Source organism: Microtus ochrogaster, chromosome 16 (assembly GCF_000317375.1).
Source record: "Microtus ochrogaster isolate Prairie Vole_2 chromosome 16, MicOch1.0, whole genome shotgun sequence".
Taxonomy (NCBI): Eukaryota; Metazoa; Chordata; class Mammalia; order Rodentia; family Cricetidae; genus Microtus; species Microtus ochrogaster.
The window spans coordinates 59,359,792-59,382,618 of NC_022018.1; the positions used below are offsets into that span (position 1 = coordinate 59,359,792).

General features: G+C 45.6%; 1 protein-coding gene and 1 non-coding gene across 2 annotated transcripts in view; both read right to left on the minus strand.

Annotated features, from left to right (window-relative positions):
• Positions 1–210: 210 nt before the first annotated feature.
• Positions 211–22,827, minus strand: part of Slc28a3 (solute carrier family 28 member 3) — a 51,196-nt gene continuing 28,579 nt past the window's right edge. Inside the window, exons 4-18 of the mRNA XM_013349159.2 lie at positions 22,673–22,704; positions 22,448–22,637; positions 20,277–20,421; positions 17,854–17,967; positions 17,035–17,112; positions 16,275–16,355; positions 14,510–14,590; positions 12,377–12,502; positions 10,138–10,268; positions 8,174–8,342; positions 7,127–7,324; positions 3,585–3,666; positions 2,967–3,065; positions 2,638–2,749; positions 211–352 (exon numbers count right to left, since the gene is read on the minus strand). Coding sequence (XP_013204613.1) covers positions 223–352; positions 2,638–2,749; positions 2,967–3,065; positions 3,585–3,666; positions 7,127–7,324; positions 8,174–8,342; positions 10,138–10,268; positions 12,377–12,502; positions 14,510–14,590; positions 16,275–16,355; positions 17,035–17,112; positions 17,854–17,967; positions 20,277–20,421; positions 22,448–22,637; positions 22,673–22,704 — 1,768 coding nt within the window. The 3' untranslated portion in view covers positions 211–222. The remainder of the gene's footprint in view (positions 353–2,637; positions 2,750–2,966; positions 3,066–3,584; positions 3,667–7,126; positions 7,325–8,173; positions 8,343–10,137; positions 10,269–12,376; positions 12,503–14,509; positions 14,591–16,274; positions 16,356–17,034; positions 17,113–17,853; positions 17,968–20,276; positions 20,422–22,447; positions 22,638–22,672; positions 22,705–22,827) is intronic.
• On the minus strand, positions 15,945–16,051 carry LOC113456907. The gene has a single exon (XR_003377634.1). It is a non-coding gene; the product is annotated as a U6 spliceosomal RNA (small nuclear RNA).

Consider the following 22,827-nt stretch of genomic DNA (forward strand, 5'->3'; position numbering starts at 1 on the left):
TTTGGGACGTCATCACAGGAGCTCTCCATGGGAAGAGGTGGGCTGAGAAGGGAGGAAGCAGGACACACTGTCGCAGGAAGGACGCACTCCAGACTTTCTTCCTTCTTTGCCATTAAAGCAAAGTCCATGCTGGAGTCATGAACCTGGAGCAATGCTTGCTATCCCTTCCAGAGCAGAAAGCCCAGCATCTGCATTCGAATCCCGCCGGATGCAGGGCTGAGCTCATGGGGTAGCAGGAGGGACCCAGCTGCAGTTCAGAGTCGATGGCTTCAGCAGCTCGCAGCAGCTCTTCACAGCGTAGAGGCTGAAGTTTCCTCCTGGAATGACTTCATCTGGTCCCTTGATGACGGTGCTGGGGAAGCAGAATGAAACCGTTAGCTGGGTCTCAGGACACAGGAGGGCAGTAGACAGTGATGCATAGAAAATGATAAGGGCAGGAAGCCGATTTCCTTGTTCCCACGCTGGATAGGATGCGTGAAGGCAGAGATTCCTGAGGGTTGGTTACTTTTGGTTCTCAAACTCTGGGTGGCCTTGAGGACTCCCCGTATTTATCTCAGAATAGCAATGACAGGATAGCATCAATTCGTATTAAAACAAACAAACAAACAACACTTGCAGAGGCCTGGAGAGATGATAACAAGCTAACACTGGCTATCCCTCTGGAAGACTCCGGTTCAGTTTCTGCACGGTCAGCTCACAGCGAACTCCAGCCCCGGGGGAATCTGATGCCCTCTTCTGGCCTCCATGGGCACTGCATATGCACAGTGAAAAGACACACATGCAGCTGCTTATACACATCAAACCAAAACCTCAAAAAAATTCAAGACTGCTTGTACATTAATAAGAACATGCGCAAACACCGGTTTTGCAAGTCAAAACTGCAGAGGGTGGAGGTGGATGGCGCGGGTCTCTGGGAGCCTAGCCTCTCATTCACCAGTGCGCGTTAGCAAGCTGTCAGGACCACCTGGATGCTTTTGAAAATGAGGCAGTAAAAGGAAAAAAAAAAACAAACCCAGTAGGTAGATAGAAAATAGCAATTTTCTTGAGGTCACCTAGACCTGATTCCATCCCAAAGAATCAGGCTCTGCCCTAAGTCCTGTGTCCCTGCTAATTTTGTTAGTGAGAATTAGTGACAGGCAAAGGAATAGTGACGTATCACAATTGCACTGCCTTGAACTTTAAAATGCTGTATGAGAGGAGAGACACAGATAGAAGGACTGCAGGCTGAGGCAGCGGGCTCTGTGGCGCAGGCTGAGGCAGCGGGCTCTGTTGCTATCTGCCCAAGAAAGGCAATTCCTGGCGAAGCAAGGCTGAGTTTACAGATTTCTTTAGTTCTTCTCATATGCTCTGCCACACATTCTCTGTGGTCCCGAGAGTGAGTTCTGGTGCGATCTCTGCCCCCGGGTGGAGACAGGACCTTTATAAACTGCCTAGAAGATCCTGACATCTCTATCTAGTTAGAAGGTTTCTGTAGAGAAGAAATTATGTCCCTCCCCTTTAAGAACTAACCTAGACAGGGCTGCCAATCACCCAGACAAGAAAACACTCCTTAGGAAAGGACTTTAAACAATAACATAAATACAAAACTTATCCAAAAATGTGGGTTGGCCATTGTCCACTCTCACCCCTTGAGGCTGCTCCACGTCACTCTGGAATAAATATCACACTCTGGGTATCTCATCCAAGTTCAACTAAAATCACTAGGACTGGGGACCTGAGGTGAGGCCAGAGTGAGATCCTAGCAGCAGGAATCAAGGACATTGGCTTTGGGGACAGGCCGGAAGTTCCTGTCTTGATCATGCTGGGACTAATGTTGCTAGACTAGACACAGCCTCCCTGAAGCTTCAAATGCAAAGGAAAAGTGTGGTTGTGCCGAACTTACATGGTGATTGTAGGGTTCAAGTGAGTTTGTTCACACAAAGAGCACCGTGCACAGGGGGTACACACTACACACTTGTGAGCAGCCCAGAAGTGTTTTTTTACTTTCTAGCTTTCTAGTTTTCTCTGAAAAAGATCCAAGGTTGTCCGAAATACCACGAGTTTTCTCATGGGACAGTTGAAATGTATGGATGTGGTCTTTATGCTGGGACTACAGTAGGGCTGTTTGATCACACTATCTGCCTTTCTGCCCATCGTCATGGAGCATGGCCCAGTAGTCATGACAACCAAATAAGTGCAGTAATACCATGCTACCTAAGTCTATGGTACTAGTCAGAGAGCGGTTAGCATTCCCTCTAAGAAGATGGGTGAGGAAGGTCAAGAGGTCACCTGGAATTCATCTATGACTTCCTACCTCTCAACTGCATGCGACCTTGGGGGGTGCTGGACTCTGCAGCTCATGGAAGGTCAATGAAGGCGGGGACTCGGGGGACCCCACGACAGCTTCAGTAAGTCATCACCCATACAGGCGTGAGAGTTCGCATTGATACTACCATTTTGGGTCCACCCACACTTCTATAAGGAAACCTAATAGACTCACTGGTTCACCAAGCAGGGCCTCGAGGGACTGTCCACTTTTGTCTGTTGTCGAGCCCTATCTGGGGTGAACAGATATTTGCCCACACCTCCCTCAGGAAAGGGCACACGAAAGATGGATTTGATTATTACTTAGAGATTGTAGGAATAATAAAAAAGTACCTGCTCAACAGACTTTGGCAACAAGACAGCACTTGGGTTGTGTTGCTGAGTAAGTTGGTGTTCCCCAGAATGTGATGGCAGTCGATATCTGAGGGGGTGCTAGAGAGTATGCCTGGAAAGGAACAGAGTGCCATTTATTGTCGCAATTTAGCAAAATCCCAGAACCCTCCTTCTGTTCTCGGCTTCTCCACTCCACCCCACGCATTTCACTTTACAGTGTGCGTAGCCCAGCTCCGATTCTCAGCTTCCTGGGGCAGCATATGCTGTGTGTGCAGCCTGGAAGCCTGCCTCCCTATGGGCACCCAGGACACGAAGGATCAGTGCCATACCTGCGATGCAGGCTGTCATAAAGCAGGCAGCGGTCCCTGCGATCAGGGCTCTCACTGCTCCAGAGGCAATGTCACGCTTTCTGCTCGGAGCTATGGATGCTGGAAGAGAAAGAGACTTAATTGGAGATTAAGTCAATTTAGAAACCCAAGTTTTTAGTCCATTCTTTAGAGACTGGACTCAGGTCAACCAAAAAGAAACAAGTCATGAAATTATCCAGAGGGCCCACAGAACACTGAGAACAAGGCAATGTCAATGTTACCAGGAAGAAACAGTCAACAAGATGATGTCTAGTTGCTATCACCATCTACGTCAATGCCCATGGCAGACATCAGTAACAAATGCCATGGGCCCCCAAGAACCCTTCAGATGGCTGTTATAACTCTATGAGCCCTGATAAACAAGTGACTGATGGTATTGGCTTGAGAGAAGCATCTGTATGCCTGAACATATTTATCTTGAATACTAGAGTGTGGATAGGAAAACTAGTCCAGAGCAGAGATAAACACAGGCCCCAGGGGACTTCACAGCTGAAGAGCCATTTTTCTGACAGAACACTAGAGAGCAGGACAGACTTGTGAAGTCCACAGCCGTGGTGGAAGAATATTCTTTTCACTTACTAAGTCCGCCGATCACTATTCCCAGAGAACCAAAATTGGCAAAACCACAGAGGGCGTAAGTCGCAATGGTCTCAGAACGAATCTGTAAACAAGCATAAACACTGATGTGTACATGATCTGACCACCCCTTCAGAAATCTGACACCCCAGCTGGGTCTCATTGGCTACAGGATTAATGCTGATAACCACACACACTGCAGACTGTCAGATAACCATTGATGGTTTCCTTGTGCTCCTCACCTTTGAGGGAGAGTGGAAAGAACGGTGTAGGCTCAAGAAACACTGAGAGCAGGCTGGGGATTAGAGGCCTTGAGGTCTAGAAAAGCTACTTCCTGCTCATTAAATAACTTGGAATGTTCCATATGACTTGGCTACCTGCCCCATTGTAGAAGGCACAGTACTAGCTGGTGGAGATGTGAAGCTGGTCTCAGAAAATATTTATACTATATATGTGCAGACAAAGGACTTGCTTGGAATATATGAAGAGCTGCTATAGTTTAACAAGAAGACTACTGTCCAAGTTTTGGAAGCATTGCTACAGGATATGCAAATTGGCAATAAGCATATGGAGCAACGGGGAGGTGCCAACCACTGCACGGAGGGCCAAAATAAATCCTCTTTAAGTGGATTTATTTTAGGTATTTTGTCAGTTACTGAAAGAACTAAATTTAAAAAGCAGCGACTGCCTATCCTAAGTTTGTCAGGATGTAAAGCGTCTGGGCTGCTTATGCATTGCATTAGGAGAGTCACACTAATGTGTTTGCTCTCCTGGTGAACCAGTGGTGTCTCACCGAGGTGACACATGCTGCCTGAATAGCCCTGGAGAAGAACACAGCCACAGCAGTGGCTACAAGGAAGAGCCCATCAACGAGACAGTGTCACACTCAACCGTCACCGTCTGTTTCTACTCCCGTGGGAGGAAAAAAAAAAAAAAACGCAGGCCACAGGAAGACTGCTTAGGAATGTGAGTGTGAATACAGGATACTCAGTGCACACTCAAAACATCACTCTTCGTCTACCTGGCACCATCAATGAGACCAGACTGATAAGTCACTTACCCTAAAAGTAAAAACGGTGTCACCTATACACTTGTCACAGCAAGTATGGAAAATGGACGCGTCAGCTTCACACTAGGATCCAGGTCTGAGAGGCCCCTGGACAGCAGATTGGGAAAAGGTGCTGCACCCTGCCCCAGACCCCATAGGCGACATTTCACGCTTCAGCAGCCGGAGCCCACTAGCCTCTTTCTGGCAGGAACCTGGCAGAGGTGTGTGCAGACGAGGCCGTTGTAGGGTTTTACCAGTAGAAACGGAGGCTGGGCCGATGCCACTTTCTTTTGCCCCCAAACGTAAATGATTATACAATGGAACGAGATGGACCATACTAAGAAGATAATGGCCTCCTGTGTGTGAGCCAAGATGCTCAGAAATTTGGGGTAACTGCTTTTCCCACTGCGACCCAACAATAGCAGAGATCGCCGAGCTGTTTTCACATGTACCCCATGTGCCTGCCTTTGGCTGGGCTCACTCCAAATGGAATCATTTCTACAGTTGGGGCTCCGCCTTTCCAACAAGCTTTTCAGAGAAGCCATTAGTACTGCCAGAACTGGCAGCTTGCTTTGCTCATTAACAAAAGCGCTTTCTCCTGACAACAGGGAAGTAGCAAACATGTCGGTTAATTTAGCCCATTGTTTACTCTGGGCAGGGAAACAAACTGCTTCAGATGGCAGCCAAACAATGAAGATGGCTGTCCACATCCTGTTCTTGGCTTACCACAAAAATGAACTGTGAGGACAGAAGACCCAGGAACCCCACTCCTATCTCATTTGGGGGCACAGAGCCCCTGACCGCAAAGTCATTCTCATGAGGATGCCCTGGGGAGGTGACTCCACTTATATAATCCTTATGTTTGGTTTCTGGGAGTCCAGGGAGGAAGTGGAGGTTTCTGGGTGGGCATCTCAATGCTGGGTGATAGGTTTAATGCTGGGGACGTTCACTCCACATGTTTTGTTTCAGAGACAGACTGTATAGTTAGAAATGTTCATTTCCCCGGTTTTTTGTTTTTGAGGTGATGACTCTGATCTTTGGAAGGAAATAAACTGGACACTCAGTTGCAAAGACATCTTCATCCAAGTTAAGTTCCACACTCCATCAAAGCCCAAGAAGGTGAGAGCCTCTTTGCATGATTATGGGGTGACTGACCCACAGTTTTCACTCACAGACAGAAGTATTTATTTTATCTTCCCCTCCTCCCTTTCATACCAGCAATTGCACCTCATTATCTTTTGAGGTTGATGAGGTTCAGGGTGTGTAGTCAGTTTCTTCAAAACCACGGTGTTGAAGAGGCCTTCACAGTCAGCCACCAGCTCCAAGAAATCAGTCCTGCTCCCAAAGACCTCGGTGCTGAAGGCAGGAGGTTAGAATCTTCAGGGAGGGACCCTCAACTGGAGAACTGCCTCTATTGGCTGACCTTCAGCATGTTTGTGGGTGTTTTCTTCATTGCTGATTGAGGTAGGAAGGCTTGGCCCCCTGTGGGCAGTACCATCCCTAGGCAAGTGGGCCTGGGCTAAGTAAGAAGGTGCTGAATGCGAGCCTGGGAGTAGCCAGGAATCAGTGCTCCTCTGTGGGCTCTGCCTCCAGGTTCCTGTCCTTGGCTTCTCTCAGTGATGAACTTTCTGGAAGTGCAACCCTCTCCTTTCCCAAGTTGCTTTGGGTCATAGCATTTATCACAGCAAGAGAAGAGCAGATGAGGACAGGAAGTCAGGCCCAGTAAAGGGAGTTAGGTCGCCAGACCACACCCTTGGAGGGGATATTGGGACTCTGTCCCTTCCTCCCTTCTTTACCTCCCAGTTACTTTGTGGTGAGCAGTCCCCCTGCTCTATGCTACCATGCTGATGAGCTGTTTTGTACAGAAGAACAACAAGGTCAGAGGATCATGAGCTGAAACCTCGGAAACTGTGAGCCCAGAGGAGCCTGCCTTATCATAAGCTGCCGACCTTGGATGTTAAGTTACTGGAGCACAAGGGTGGCTAGCAGAGGCCTGTGGTGTCCTCGGTGCTCTTGCCTTAGTACCTCCCACTCTGAGCACAGAGGGCACTGGACCAATCTGTGCACTAATACCTGTCCCAGCTCATAGGACCCTAGGACTGCTTTTGAAAAAAATAAAATTTATGCCCTGGCATAAGCTGTAGCATGCATGGGCAGCCCTTATATGGCGATTCTGTTGAACTTGTTCATATTCATGTTGGATTTCATGGTCTAAGTTGGTGAGGATGACTGACCAGGATTCTTCCTCAAGAGGGCACCAAATCTGATTACAGGTGTGCTTATAGTCTTTAAATTCCCTCCCCCCTTCCCTTCTTCCCTTTCTTTCTTTCGTCACACACATATCACATGGTCAAGATAACCTGACTGAAAATTATGCTGTGCTCATTATGAGTGCTATGAGACCAAGTTCTTGGATTGCTCCACTCTGCTGTCCGTCATGTTCCTGACAGACAGAGCTACAGTCACCATGTATTTATGTGATAAAATTCATACATACCGACATATATTGCTGTACGCCATTCACAAATTTGGGTCCGGCTGCTTTTCTCAAACTGATCAACTTTGAGAGGTGGTCATAAGCCACAAATTCATTGAAGAATGTCTTGTAACCTATGAGCTTGGCAACCATAAAGCTGTCTTGCCAGTCGACTCCCATCATGAAGGAAAAGGGCATGAAGATGTAGGAACAGAGGAGCTGCAAGAGACAGGTGTTGGCACTAAGTGGTTTGCCTCTAACTCTGCCACCCCGTCCCCTGCAGTGACTGGACTGTTCCTGCCTCTTCTGGGCACAAAGAACCCCTTACACTGAGTTGCCCTTCTTTATGTATCAGGAGCATATGCTTGATCCTCAAAAAACTGGTGTCAAGGCTCGATTCCCATGTAGTGGTGTTAATGGATGCACAGCCCTTAAAATCAATGAGTATCTTTCTTAGATATTGCATTAGCTCTCTGTGGAATGCATTAACTTGAGAGAACATTTGTTTGAAGACGGTCAGCTCCTTGGTCCCCCCTTTTCATTTTCTCTGTCATGTGTGGGTCTTACCAGATATGACCCTCACACCGATGGTGGATTTTCAGCCTTCAGAATGGCAAGATAAACAATTCTTTTTTCCTGATAGGCTTCTCAATCAAGTGTTCTGTTACAGCATAGAAAGCAGACTGAAGCAAGAACTGGGTCATTGGGAACAGCACGTATTCTGGGGAGGTCAGCAGAAAATGACTGCTCTGGGGAAAGAGGGTGACAGAAGACAGCACAGGGCAAGATGACGTGTGTGTGTGTGTGTGTGTGTGTGTGTGTGTGTGTGCGCGCGCGCGCGCGTGCGTGCGTGTGATGGGTGTGTCCAGAGTGTATGAGAGAGCATGACGTAGTTGGTTAGGAAAGGCGGCTGCACTTTCATGACTTGTTTTCTGGGACCAGGGCTCCCTCTGTAGCCCACACTGGCCTTGAACTCATGGCCTCCTAAGTGATAGAATAAAAGATGAGCCACTGTCCCTGGCTTCTAAACTCCAAGATATTCAGAAACAAAACATGACAGAGTCATACCTCAAAACTCAACTGTGGGTAGTCGAACATGTTTCCAAACCAGGATAGGGCTGAGTTCACAAAAGACAGCAAGGCCAGGAAGGCAATCAGATTCACTGCGATGTTTGCCACCAGGGGGATGGACGAGGATGCACCCTGTGTTGCCGCCTCCAGGAAATTTCTTGAATCGCTTTGTTGAAAAGTGGAAATTCCAGAATTACCATGGAGTATCTCTGAATGGATGCTCCAGCACAGCCATGGCCCAATCACAGTTGCCGGGCATGAGGTGAACCCTTAGACGCAGACCTGGGTCAAAGTCCTCAGGCTCTTACAGCCTCAGAATCACCACGGGGCTCAAGATTGTTACCCCCAGTGGGGATGTGGACGCCACTGCTGCATCACCCTTGGAGATTGAATCCTGGGCTCCATGCATGCTAAGTATCATACCCATTACCACCTCTAATCCAATAGTGCTTTTATTTTATTTTTAAAGATTTATTTATTATGTATACAATATTCTGCCTGCATATATCCTTACAGGTCAGAAGAGGGCACCACATCTCATTATAGATGGTTGTGAACCACCATGTAGTTGCTGGGAATTGAACTCAGGACCTTTGGAAGAGCAGCCAGTGCTCTTTAACCTCTGAGCAATCTTTCCATCCCCCAATAGTGCTTTTTTAACTTAGGGATATTTATAATAAAAAACCCAGAGGTGACAAAATTGTATAAATTTAAAAACTATTTATCAAAAGTCATTACCAGGGAGTATTTATAGAATTGCCTGGCTCTAAAAACTAACAGTTGAAACAAAGCCCGTATCACTCCACTTCCTTTAAGACTGAGTCACTTTAGCCGGGCAGTGGTGGTGCACGCCTTTAATCCCAGCACTCGGGAGGCAGAGGCAGGCAGATCTCTCTGAGTTTGAGGCCAGCCTGGTCTACAGAGCGAGTTCCAGGACAGACAAGGAAAGAAACCCTGTCTTGAAGCCCTCCCACCAACAGATTGACTCCTACTGCGGGCTCTTCTTTGATCTCCCATTAACCCTTGTAATGTCAGAAGTCTACCCTTAAATCTACCCACCTCCCCCACTATACTGATCACCTACGTGGCTGCCTCCTTACACAGCATGCCTTATGTAATATACCATGCAAATCTTCATGGTTCTGACTCTAAATGGAGCCTTCAGGGTGCTATCTCTTATCCCCATTATTTAGGCCAAAAGTATTTCATATTTTGGTGTTTGGGATAGTTGCATTATCCATAACAAGGGCTCTTGTGGGACGAGGGTAAGGCTTAAAATGTAACTTTATAAACTGATATTTTATATGTACCTGATACACATGACTTGAGAGTAATTAGATATTTATTATTTTCTATTACTTCTCATATGAGCATGATGAATGTGCCAAGGTCATAGGACACATAGGTCATGGAGTTACTTTTGTCCTTCTGCCTTTCAGTGCCCTCTGAAATCACAGGTCTTCAAGCCTGGATGGTGAGTGGCTTTACCTGCTGAACCCTCCCGCAAGCCCTATGCCATAATTTAAATAACCCGTGCATAAAACAAAGCCGAGTGGCACAAATTTTCCACTTGTGGCATTGGGTCACGTAATGGGATACTTATCAACATCTTAGCTCCTGGAGCCCCTTTGCCGGTTTATTTCTTTTTTGTAGAACAGGAGAATGAAGTAGCGTTTTGACTCCACAAGTGACCTGGGAAGCAGCCGTTTTGTGACTTCCCAACAGTGTTAAAGCAGGGCTCAGCGAACACTGGTGTATTTACACAGAAGCGCCTTCTTAACGGACGCTTCAGAAGCAGGTGTGTAGGAAGACTTTCCTGAGTATTAAAAGACAGGTTGTTTTGTTTCTTAAACTCTAAGGAGTCACTGGGAAATTGAATGTCATATCACTCTAAAGCCAAGATCGGCTGTGCTTCCTTCTCCAGCCTGTGCGATTATAAATTCAGTAATCTGTCGACTTACCCATTTTCAATTTTCATGGCATTCTTGAGGGTCACTTTGGGTTTCTCTGTTTCTGGCCAGAAGAGTTTGGCTACAGCCAGGGACGCAGGTGCAGACATGACTGAGGCGGTTAGCAGGTGTGTGGAGGACACCTGTGGAAAAGAAGAGGCCCCTTCTAGCCCGTGCCAGAGAACAGGGTCTCCTGGGAGGTCTTGTAGAATAGCCGCTCCCGGTATGCCCAGTCCTGCCGCCTCGGGAGACAGAGGTCAAGACAGGAATTCATGTCAATTGACACCTCCGTGGAAAAAGCACAACACCCAAATCTGGTCATTTGGGTTGAGAATTAATCCTGCGTTGTAAGAATTTTCTTTCTTTCTTTTTTTTTTTTTTTTTTTTTTTTTTTTTTTTTTTTTTTTTTTTTTGCTTTTTCGAGACAGGGTTTCTCTGAGGCTTTGGAGCCTGTCCTGGAACTAGCTCTGTAGACCAGGCTGGTCTCGAACTCACAGAGATCCACCGGCCTCTGCCTCCCGAGTGCTGGGATTAAAGGCGTGCACCACCATCGCCTGGCTCGTTGTAAGAATTTTCAAAGATTTCTTAGCCTCTCTGTTGTCTCTCTGAACATTCTGTTGTGTAGTGACATTTTATTTGTATTTTAATAAATAAAGCTTGCCTGAAGATCAGAGAGTAAAACAGCCACACTGGTCAGCCTTACAGACCAGACCGCAATAACACACACCTCTAATCCCAGTAGATAAGGAAGTTGCAATAGAAACCGGGTGGTACCTGCCTTTAATCTCAGTGGTGCACACGTTTAAACCCAGCCCCAGAGAGGAATATAAAACGGGAGGAGACAGCTCTCAGTGTCGGTCTCATTCTGAGATTCCTGGAGGCAGACTGAGGTTCAGGTAAGAGCCAGAGGCTGACTGCTTTGCTTTTCTGATCTCCAGGTTGAGCCCCAGTTTCCCTCTCTGAGTTTTTATTAATCCTGCTTCACCGCTGTCCCCTGCATCTTGTCACATCCTCAGTCCAGATGCTGGAGTCTGAGGTGGAAGGAAGATGGAGAAAGGGCCTCCGGGTCGTGTGCAGAGATGGATGGTCCCTCCCCCTGCCTCTTCTCTCTCGAAACCCTATCTGTCTTCACACATCATTAACGCACCTCTCTCCTTCGTGGTGTAAACTACTTCTTCTTCCTCATTGCTGGTCTACTCCCTTCTAGCCTGTCCAACCCTGGAACTATTCTGGATTTTTCTTCCCCACTGGGAGGTTTAATCTTGTCAACTTGACTGCATGTGGTGATTTGAAAGAAAATGGCCCCCAAAGGGAATAGCACTATTAGGAGGTGTGGCCTTGTTGGAGGAAGTGTGTCACTGTGGGGGCGGGTTTGAGGTGTCATATGTGCTCAGGATACTGCCCAATGTCTCAGTCCACTTCCTGTTGCCTACAAGATGCCGGACTCTCAGTTACTTCTCTAGCATCCTGTCTGCCTGTATCCCACCATGATGATAGTGGGCCAAATCTCTGAAAATGTGAGCCATCTCAATTAAACATTGTTTCTTTATAAGAGCTATCATGGTCATGGTGTCTCTTCACAGCAATGGAAACCCTGACTAAGACACTGCATCTAGCCTCAGGCACTTCTGTGAGCAATTTTCTTGATCAGGTTATTTGAAACAAAATGATTCACACTAACTGGGGACCTCACTTTATGGTTGCAGCCCAGATAAAAGGACATGGAAGCATACTTGACTTTTTGCCTGTTTGCTCTCTCTCTAAGACAAGTCCATCCATCCATCCGCTGTGGCACTCCTCCACTGGTATTACAACCTACTTCATGTTATGAATCGTAATGTAAATATCTGTGTTTTCCAATGGTCTTAGGTGATCTCTATGAAAAGATCATCCAACCCCAAGGGATCACGACCACATGTTGAGAACCACTGGTTTAGACTGTTTTGGCTGATGTCAGTAATGGGTTTTGTGTTTCCCCCAAATTGAAATTTTTAGGCAAAATAACCGTGTCGTATAATTTCACTTTGTAGTGGTTGATATAGTTACAGGAAGGTGGCAGCAATATGGAAGCGAAGACATCAGTCTCCTTGGGGTCGCTATGTTCAAACACCAAAGCAACAGTGGCTACTTTTGTCACGCTAACAAGGGGGAAACTTTCTTGGTGTCATTTTCCATCAACAACAGGAAAGGGAAAGAAACAATAAAGAAGTAGGAGATCAGACTTACTTAATTATATCCCAAACATTCTTACCCCGAAAGAGATGTAGGCACCCAATACGCTTCCAGCGATCGTAGCGAAGCCAGCTGTCATAATGGCGTGGAGTTCTGACCTGGTGACATGTGGTAAATACGGTTGGACCAGCAGTGGAGACTCTGTCTGGAAACAAAAGCTAAGTGTTACCTTTCAGATGCTTGACACTGTATTCCCTATTGCAGTCTTAGAGAGACTCTGAGACCTTCTCCAGAGGTCACCAGGAACTCTGGAAATGCAAATTCTCCACCTGGAACCAGAAACTCTGAGAGTGCCCCTGCCCCCCACAGTCTGTGCTTTCCAGGTGATTCTGGTACCCAACTCCTTGGGGCTCCTGGCTTCAAATGCCAAAGTAACCGGGAGCAACTTTTGTTCATATTTTCACAAGGAGCAGTTTCCTGGTCTCTTCAATGGTGATGAGAAATAAGATCGGTAACAACAGAAAAGAAGAGACCGAACGTTGTGTAAGTTAATTAGACTCCGAAGATCCTCACTGCAGAGAATCCATGCACCCAAGGTGCTTCAGCTTTTGCAGCACGTCCAGAACCATTGCTGTCCTGGTCATTTGAACTCTAGATCAGTGTGCATGTGTAGTCCTGGGTAAATCTTGTAATATGTGGGGATATTTAAACAGAGTCCTCCACCCTACTTTGGGCTGGATGCTATGAGGACTTGGGATATTTTCCTGAAGATTGGCCAAGTATCTCCACCTAGCATTCCGGCCTTATAGACTGGAGATTTCCAAACCACTATAACTTTCTGTCTTCAAGATGATCTTGACAGACTCATGCATGTTTTGTGGAAATAGAGACCATTATAGATAAAAAAAAATAAAAGCAGGTATCTATGGACCCTTTCATGACTGAGACTCTGACAAGCCAAGGTACAGTGGAATAGGCTTGAATCTCATTACAAAGGGCAGGCAGCCCGCAATGTGGGCTCTCCATCAATAACAGCAGCACTTTGGGCATATTAACTGTCAAATTGAGCGCCACAGACGCATGCGTGCAATTTTACAATTTTCTGCTCATTATGTCTAATTGTTTTGTGAGATTGAATGTGTTGAGTCTCAATTTATAGACTAAATAGGAGCCCAGTATGCGAGACCTTTTACCCCACAGGTACCAGCAATCATCTCAAGATGGTGCCTTAATTAGTCCTGAGAGAGTTTATGACTGTAATTATTATAATTTCAGCTCCTAGGGAAGGAAGCATTACCACCACACACACTAAAGACCGCTTCAGGCTACTGAGCCAGCCTTACCAAGAAGGCTCAGCCTGCCTTGAGCACTGTAAACCTGGGACTTGGGGCCATGCATTTTTCTGTGGTATGGTTTTTGCCTCAAGTCCACTTTATTTGGGCAGTTGCTGGCAGGATTCCCATGTCCTCATTGGGGGATTCCATGATTCCATTTTCCCCGAAGCTATGTATCCTGAGTGATGCAGCTCGTTGCCATTCCTAACCTGTCCGTGGCTTAGGTTTGCTTCAAAGTTGAGGGATTCAGTTCTTTGTTTAAAGGCCCTCAGACAAAGGGGTGCTTATTCATCTGATGGGTTAGTGAAGTGAGGATGGTAGACTGAAAGCTTATCTTTGAGGAGAAGAAACAAATCTGAGGCATTTTCTGCAGGCTCAGTGAAGGTGGATGGCTAAACACGTCAGGGATGAGTTTGCGTGTGTGCCTGCAGGACGGTTGGTGGGTGGCTTTGTCTTCTTCATCATCACAGGCATTGCAGTGGGGAGCGAGAGGGTCCCTACCCACTATCTGTAGCTCAGACGTCTGAGGTGAACAATCACGAGCCTCTGCAGAGCTGGCCAAAGGCCCCAGGAATGGATAAAGGTTTGTGGAGAATGTGTATAAAGAAGCCCTATGCTTTGATAAAAATAATGGTGTTCTCTCTCTGAGCTTTCAGTAGCTCAATTCCATGCTAACATAACCTCCCTCCTTCCCCTTTCTATACATACAAACATGCACACACACACATGTGCATGGTGCTAGGGATTTCTTATTTCATGCCCTTCACTCCACCCCGAAGAGACGATGCATCCCTGAACTCGTCTTCATCTGTTTTGGAAAGAGAACAACCCCATCAGCAGCTGCTCTGCTTTGCTTGGTTTCTGTGATCACAACTTACTTGCCCAACAAATATGTTGCCGGCAGCAACGACAGACTCAATGGGGGATGACCCCATAGTGACAAGCATCAACCACCCAACCTAAAAGAAAGAAAAGGACCAAGTCAGCAAAGAATTGTTTATATAGCAAAGACTTAACAGTCGAGTGAACATCTCACTGTGTTAAGACACTGAGGTCTTTAACGGTTGATGGCAGATTGGTGATTGGCGATGGGCTGAACATGCCTGAGACTCCTCCAGACAGGGTCAATCAACCCAAGTCTTCCTACTCGAGTCTAAGTCTGCACCATTGTATCATTTTGAGCACTATAGAAATGGGTTTCTGCAGATTAAATAAAAGTAATGAATAAGTCATTACTACCACTGACAGAAAGCTTTTCTGTGTCTGAGAAGGACTGTAAGCAACAGACCTGAGTGATCCATCTATTCTTGGCTCTTTGGAACAGATGCTATTGTTCTCCGTATTGCAAAAGAGGAGACTAAGGCACAGAGCCGTTATTCAAGGCTAGCCCACAGGAAGTACTAAGACGGACGTGACTGAAAGGGTTTTCCCTATTTAATTCAAATGAGCACGTTTTTGGGGGTTCACTTTTGTATGGCTTTGTGGCATAGTTAGTTATAGAGAGACCCCCAGATATCTACATATTAAAGGTCTGGTCCTCAGCCACAGTGTTATTAGGAAGAGGAGGCATTTAAGGGGTGGAGCCTAAGGCAAGGCCGGAAGTTGTTGGTGGCCATCCTTGAAGAGATCCTGGGGCTCAGTTGGTCTCCCTCTGTTCTGATTTCTAGGCATGAAGCCAGTATTTTGTTCTGCCTGACACTCATTTTTTACTTTTTATTTATTTATTTATTTATTTATTTATTTATTTATTTATTTATTTATTTATTTTTGTTTTTTTTTGTTTTTCGAGACAGGTTTACTTTTTATTTATGCATGTGTATATTTGTACACGTAGCTGTGGCCACATGTGTACAAGTGCTGACAGAGGCCAGAAGATGTCAGTGGAGCTGACCGTGAGCCCCTGGTTTTGAGTGATGGGAACTGAACTCAGTTCGAGCAGAAAATGTTCTTAACAACTGAGCCATCTCTCTAGCCCCCCCGTGTCCTGACAAAGATGAGAAGTCAATTGTTGGGGCGGCGAGAGTATGACTTACTTGCTTAAAAAAATTCTATGCTTACAAAAATCTCTCAAGAGCAAGAGCAACATCTTTTTGTTTCTGCTTCTGCACTACCTGCAAGGCCTGGAGGACCTTGTGAGAAGCCAAGGCTATGGACCTATGTAGAAACCACAAGGAAACAGCAATGCTGCTTCCCTGGGCAGGCATTTGACCTCTGTTCCCTCTCTGCAGAAGTAACGTCTGTGGTTTCATGGACATGTCCAGTGGGTTGCAAGTCACAGTCCCTTTGAAGGGCACTGAGGCAAAATTCTTTTTTTTTTTAATGGAACGCTTCATGGATTTGCATGCCATCCTTGCACAGGGGCCATGCTAATACTCTCCGTATCGTTACAATTTTAGTATATGAGCTGTCGAAGCGAGCATGGTAACATTCTTGATATGGATGCATGCAGGATTATGGGTAGGATTCTAAGAACTTAGATGATGGTGGCAGAGGAGAGTCTAGAAAGATCTGATGTATTCTCAGTGCCTGAGTAACGGACTTTGAATCTGAACTAACTCTCCATCAGTACATCCCAGAGAAGTAGAGTCTGATTTCAAGAGAGAGAGGAGAGAGGCCGTTCTAAAGCGCCTCTCATCCCAGTACCTTTCTGACGACCCACTGCATTAATCCCACGTAGTAGAGCACGGACATCACAGTGCTGAAGAAGACCACGATGGGCAGGACCTGTGGGTGGGGTGGGGGTGAAAACGTGGTCACTGGTGGATGCAAAAAGTACCATGTATTCCCTACTAAGCTTCCCCTCTGCCTCCCTTTTGACCCTAGATGTGCCATAACAGAAGCAAAGTCCCTCTGAGCTACAGATGTCTCCACCCAGCAGTTGTCCACTGGACAGCATCCGACTCTTTAAGTTCTTTATGGGGTTGGTTTGAGTGTGTCTCCTAAGGTTCACATGGTAGACATTTAATAAGCATCTGGGATGGAGTCTTTGGGAAGTAATTAAGATTAGAGGAAGTCAGGGGCTGGAGGGATGGCTCAGTGGTTAGGAGCACTTGCTGCTCTTGCAGAAGACAGTTACGGCTCCCAGCACCCACATGACAACTCACAACTGCCTGTGACTCCAATCCCATAAGGTTTTTTTAAATAAAATGAACCAAGAAAAAAGATTAGACAAAGTCATGAAAATGGAACGGCCATAACAGAAATAATGGCTCTCCTTGGAGTCTGCTCCTGCCCTACCTCACCCTTCCCCGCTAGTCCACAGCAAGACACCAACCAGGGAAATTTGTGCAGGGATCTGATTTGTAAAAAATCTATTAAAATATCCCTAAAAACACATTGTGTCTACAGCGTTAGCGTTCCTTTAATTTTAACAGGCAGGCAGAGAAAAGATACCTGGAGTTACCTTAAATGCGAAGAAGTGATCTGTATACTTCTCCCCGAAGACAAACATAGCTCCGGCATCAGTGTACCCCAGAAAAGTCTGAGAGAGAGAGAGAGAGAGAGAGAGAGAGACAGACAGACAGACAGACAGACAGACAGACAGACAGGTCATTACAAACCATGAGCCACAAGCCACAGGTGAGCCTGAGCCCCTGCAGGGATGGATGAGGGCCAGCAATGCTATCAGGCAGATTTGGGAAGTTCATGTTCTCAGCATTGCTCCTCCAGCTAACGCTATGAAGCCTCCTTTTAAAGCATCCCAACATCTAGACTTTCTGCCACTTCTGACACTTAGTCTGCCTTGCTCTGACTGTGGTCATCGGCTCCCATAAGTCATAGGTGCTACATGAGGATGGCCCTAGTTACCACCAGACACAGAGGAAGGCCTGTTCTCTATTTGGGGGAACTATCTCAGAAGTGTGCCACCCCTTGGGCAGGGTGATGGGACGGCAGGGAAAGGGGCGTGGCCAATGGGTGACACAGGTAGGGGCAGCAGCCGGCTTAATCAGCTACGTAGATGAATGTATTCGAGACAAGCAGCAAATCTAATTTGTGCTATGGAATTAAAATTAGGGCACAATATTACAGATAAATTACCTACTTAAAAAAAATGTCCTGAGGGTTACACCCAAATGTTAAAAGTACAAGAACGCAAAGAAATCTTTTTTGGATAAGCTCTTGTGAAGCTCAGGTTGGCTTTTTACTTGCTTTATAGCCAAGGCTGGCTTTGCATTTCTGACCACCTGTTCTGGATCACCCAGTTTTCTTTTGAACTGCTCACCTGAACTTGTTTCCCCAGCCAATCAAAAGCAATAAATCCAGGCTTAGTTCTAAGAATTAAGAGCCCAAGAAGAAACTGTAATCCGATTCCCCAAAAGACAGGCCTCCAGTAAACCTGCGGAGAAAGATGGAGACCATTACATATTGCGCTAACTTCATTCACTATTGTAACGAGACTTAAAGAAACAACAAAACATTGGTCATGCAGAGACAGCTTTCGGAAGTGGCCACAGACCCCTTTTGGTTGTAGTTTCCTGATTAGGAAGTTAAGGGTGACCTCAACATAGATGTCCAAGGGGCCACTGTCCCCTTAGGAGCATTCTTACATGTGATTGGGGCAGCCAGGAGCAGAGAATGTTTTTCCAATTGATTAAATGTGTTCTTTGACAACTTCATACATGTACATAATCACGCTGATCACCCTCACTCCCTAGCCTTGCCTGTCTCCATCCCATCCTGTCTATCCCGCTTATCCTTACAAATCTTTCTCACATTCCTTTCTGTTTACTTGGTTTCATAACTCACTGAGTTTAAACAGGGCGGTCTGTGTGACCGTGGATTGGAGCTATCCACTGAGTCTGGTGGGTTCAGCAGTGGGCATACAACTGAAGACAATGACCATGCCTTTCCCAGAATTTATCAATAGCCTGAAACAATGCAGGGACCCATGAATTTGATGCACATACAACTATCTGGGAAGAGCTCAATAAAGGATCAGGTTGACCTGTGGCCGTATTTGTTAGGAATTAGCTCTATTACATTAATTGAAGTGGGAAGATTTGCCTACTGTGGGTGACTCCATTCCCTACACAGGCTCTCCTGAACTGTGTAAGGGTGGAGAAGGGAGCTGAGCTCAAGCATGAATGCACTGATTTATTGCTTTCCGCTCTTGACTGTGTATAATATGACTAGCGGCTTTATGTTCTTGCCACTTTAATTATCCAACAGTGGTGGGCTATAACCTGGAAGTGTGAAGAAAATAAACCCTTTCTTTCTAAGTTGATTTTGTCAAAGCAACAAGAAGCGAAACTAAGACAGACCCCATACAAATAAACTCAATGCAAAGGTTGTGTAGTGCCTTGAATGGCATTTCGGAGCCCTACTCCCTGTCTCTGGATCCTCTGTTTGTCTTGCCCCCTCTTCCACAGTGTTCTCTGAGCCTCAGAGGGGATGTTAGAAATGTCCTCAGCTGTCACCCATTCTCAGCAGCATGGGTAGCAGCAAGTCTGCATTCACCCACGGCTCACTACAAAGAGACTTCAGAGAACCGTTCTGTAATACATGCATATATCAGGGCTGCATCCACTCTGTATAAACCTTGGTGCAAAATCTGAGAACTTATGTAACTGTGAAGTCCTGAGAAATACCTTGGACACAAAGAATTGTCTCCGAGACACCCGGTCAAATTGTAAAAGTTACACGTACAATTATTTCTTCACTTGGAAAATGGAAAGGTAGAAATTGATTTTTCTGTGTTCAAAGGTTGTTTATCTGACAATTTATAACTGAATTAGATGAAATTCGGCTCAGTTGAGAGACTCTTGTTCCCCAATAAAGGGAGCAAAGACCTCTATTGCAGACCAAGGATGACAGAAGAAACGGACTGCTGTCTACACTTCTCTCAGAGCAGAAATGAGTGACCTAAAATCTTGGGATTGATAGCACAGAGAATGGAGATGTTCCTCTGAGCAGGGCAAATACTTTTCACTGTATTAGGTCAACTCGGTCTCTGATTAATGTTTCTTCTGTGGGTCACCCTTTCAGTCAGAAAGGACTTAGGACTTCTGTAGCCTGCCATTGTGATTTGTAGGTAAAAGCTTTTAGTCTTAGAATTCAAACCCATCTCATGGGCTGTAGACTGATTACAAAAAAAGGAGAAAAAGGGGAGGGGGGTTGAAAATTGGATGCAAGAAGGGAGGAGTGTATAAGGACAAATTTTGAGAATAAAAAAAGCCCAAATCATAAACAGCATTTCCATAAAACACAGGATTGAAGACTGGTAGACGGCTTAGTTAGCATGTGCAAAGCCTAGCGTTCAGGTCCTCGGTTCTCTTATAAATTGGGTATTGCTGCACCTGTTTTGATCTCCAGCAGGAGGATCAGAAGTTCAAGGTCATCCTTGAAAGAATTCAAGGCTAGCCTGTGACATACAAGTTCCCATCTCAAAACTCAGAAGTACAGGGTTGAGTAGAACATGTGTCAAAGGGGATGACTTTCCCTGAGTGGGCAAGAGGGATGTTTGACCTGTGTAACCGAAAATTGCTAGAAATAAAACAATTCAGACAAGCACCTTCATTTTCTCGCCCCCTCAAGGACTTGCCGGGGGTGGGGCGGTGGGGAGAAAAATCTGCCGAGTTAGATTCTTTCTCAGCCACTATTTTAGAGTCTTATGCTCTCCTCGTCCCGGGACCAGTCTGTACTTACTCTGGTTGGATGTTTGGAAAAGAGAAATAACAGGATAATGTACATCACGAGACCGCCAAAGGACACCAGCTGCTGATTGCCCAATTTGGCAGTGTCAAGGATCAACCAGAAAATGACGGCCAGGATTAATGAGCTCCACATCACCCTGTGAGAACAAGAGTAACACGATGAGGCCAATGCTAACAAGTGAAAACTGTACTGAGAGACCGTGCCCCAGAACCGGAAGCTCTGCTTCAGCCGCTTGGCTACAGCGACATCCGTCCCTCCATGAGCATCCCAGAGGAGAGTGGGTGTTTGTACAGAAGTGTCTGGTCTCTGTCTATAGGGTCTTTGAGAGACACATTCACCTTTTTCTGTCAGTTTTGGGGTGGGTGTTGACTTCTTCCCTTCACGAGAGAACGTGTTTTCTGTATTTAGGAGCTGAGTCAGACTTTGGGTCCTATCTTCCCTCATGAGAGTCTGGTAGACATGATAGGTGATTCATGGCTCCTGGACGAAGAGGCCATTGTGTGGGGATGATGAGCTGATGACCTAGACTGAAGATGGGGGGAGTGTCCAGGGTAGCCCACGTGGTTCTCAATGGAGAGAACCAGCCCTGTGAACACCCGACAGGGCCATCTCCAAGGAGAGGATATCTTGTGGTGAGAATCCGAAGAAAAGCCCTGGGAATCGTTGTGGGTTCTTTTAAGGGGGAGTCAGGTCCCCAGGAGCCAGCCCCATTCCTAGAGCGGGAAGCCCCTCCCCAAGTCAGAGCTATCGATGTCCTTATCTTCGTACTGGCTTTGAGGCAAGCCTAGAGTAAGGACATTGGGAGAAAGAAAAGATGGGGCGTTAGGCTGAGTCTTCTTCAGACAGAGATGGAAGGAACACCTCAAACTGCAACTAGACCTGTAGTCATTCGATCATTAGCTAAGCGTAAGCAAAGGGGTTCTAAGGCTTTTACATTTTTGTACAAATGGAGATAGATATTTCCCACTAAATAAAATGTGCCAACGGGAAAAAATGTCATAATTTTAGTCCAAGGCTTACACAAAACCTTGTGTGCTAAATCTTTTTAAAGATTTTTAAAGATAAAGATTTTTTTTTTTGAGACAGGGTTTTTCTATGTAGACCTCACTGTCCTGGAATTCACTTTGTAGATCAGGCTGGTCTTGAACTCAGAGAACTGCTTGCCTCTGCCTCCCAAGTGCTGGGATTAATGGTGAGAGCCAGCACTGCCCAGTAAGATTTAGTTTTTAAGGAGCAAAAGGCATAGAAAGAAATGAGAGGAATTGAGAACCTAATCTAAAAATTATTGAATTCAATAGTCAATAAATAAGTGCAAATAATGGGTATCAGTTGGTCCAACTTTTAAATATATATTTGTATATAGATAGACAGATATACATATACATAATATTTATGTTCATTGTGCATTGGAAACACACACAAACACATGCATGCACACGTGCACACACACACACAAAGCCCCAAACAAAATGCTGAGTTATCATGTCATCTTGGTCTTCCTTTACTGTTTGAAAACTATAGATAAATAAATAAATAATAATGAATCATATATAATATGATAATAAGTATTAAGTGAAACAAAACATTCAAGATCGAATGTAATCCATGATTTCTATTTATTAAAAGAATTTAATGAGATCATACATAACTATATACGAAAGTGCGAGCTCACATAGTCATCAGGTCTTTACTGTGTTGGACTTATAAGCCAATTTTTAAGCCAGCACTGAAACCAGATGGCATCGTGCAGTTCTCTGACCTGGGTCAAGACAGACACTACTGATTGATCATGATCTCATTCTACGGATAAGGTTGAAAGAGCTAACGCATCCCTGTATGTCCAAAATATTGCTTTGTCCTATATTCTTGGCTAATTCTTAATGTGTAGATATCTAGGCATCTCTCTAATACAAACATGAAGATAAGCAGCTTGTATCTGGACATTTACCATCGAACCAAGGGCTTGCTGGTACACCTAAATAGCTTCCATATGATCCCTTATCTCACCCTGCATTTCTTGTTTGCCAAATGGAGGTATGATAGCAGATTGCTCTTGAGGTTATTTCTAGCATCAACATCCCATAAATGAGGATGGAATTTTAGAACACAGTTTTGGAACGGTGTTGGAGAGAGCCAGCAGTAGGAGAGAAAGATGTATTTACCATTTCAGCCAGAACCAATGCCTGTCGAGAAGCCTTCTGCCTGGAGACAGGAACTCATCAATTTGCTGCTCATATTTGGCTATCAAGTGATCCCAGATAACAAAGAAGATGGTAACCACGGTGATAACAAAAAGAGGCAGGGCTCTGTGGAAGTTTAGTACACAGGCTGCAATCACCAGAGCCAGGAAAACTGTCCAGGAGGCAAATTAAGACGGTTAATATTACCACACCAGGGGTACTGGGCTTCCAGCCTGGGTCTGATTTAGGCAAGGGGTGGCGTAATTAGGCACCCACGGAATGCAGGGCTGCTTTGGTGGAGGCTGCTTTTGGTTTTTCTGAGATAGGGTTTCTCTGTGGCTTTGGAGCCTGTCCTGGAACTC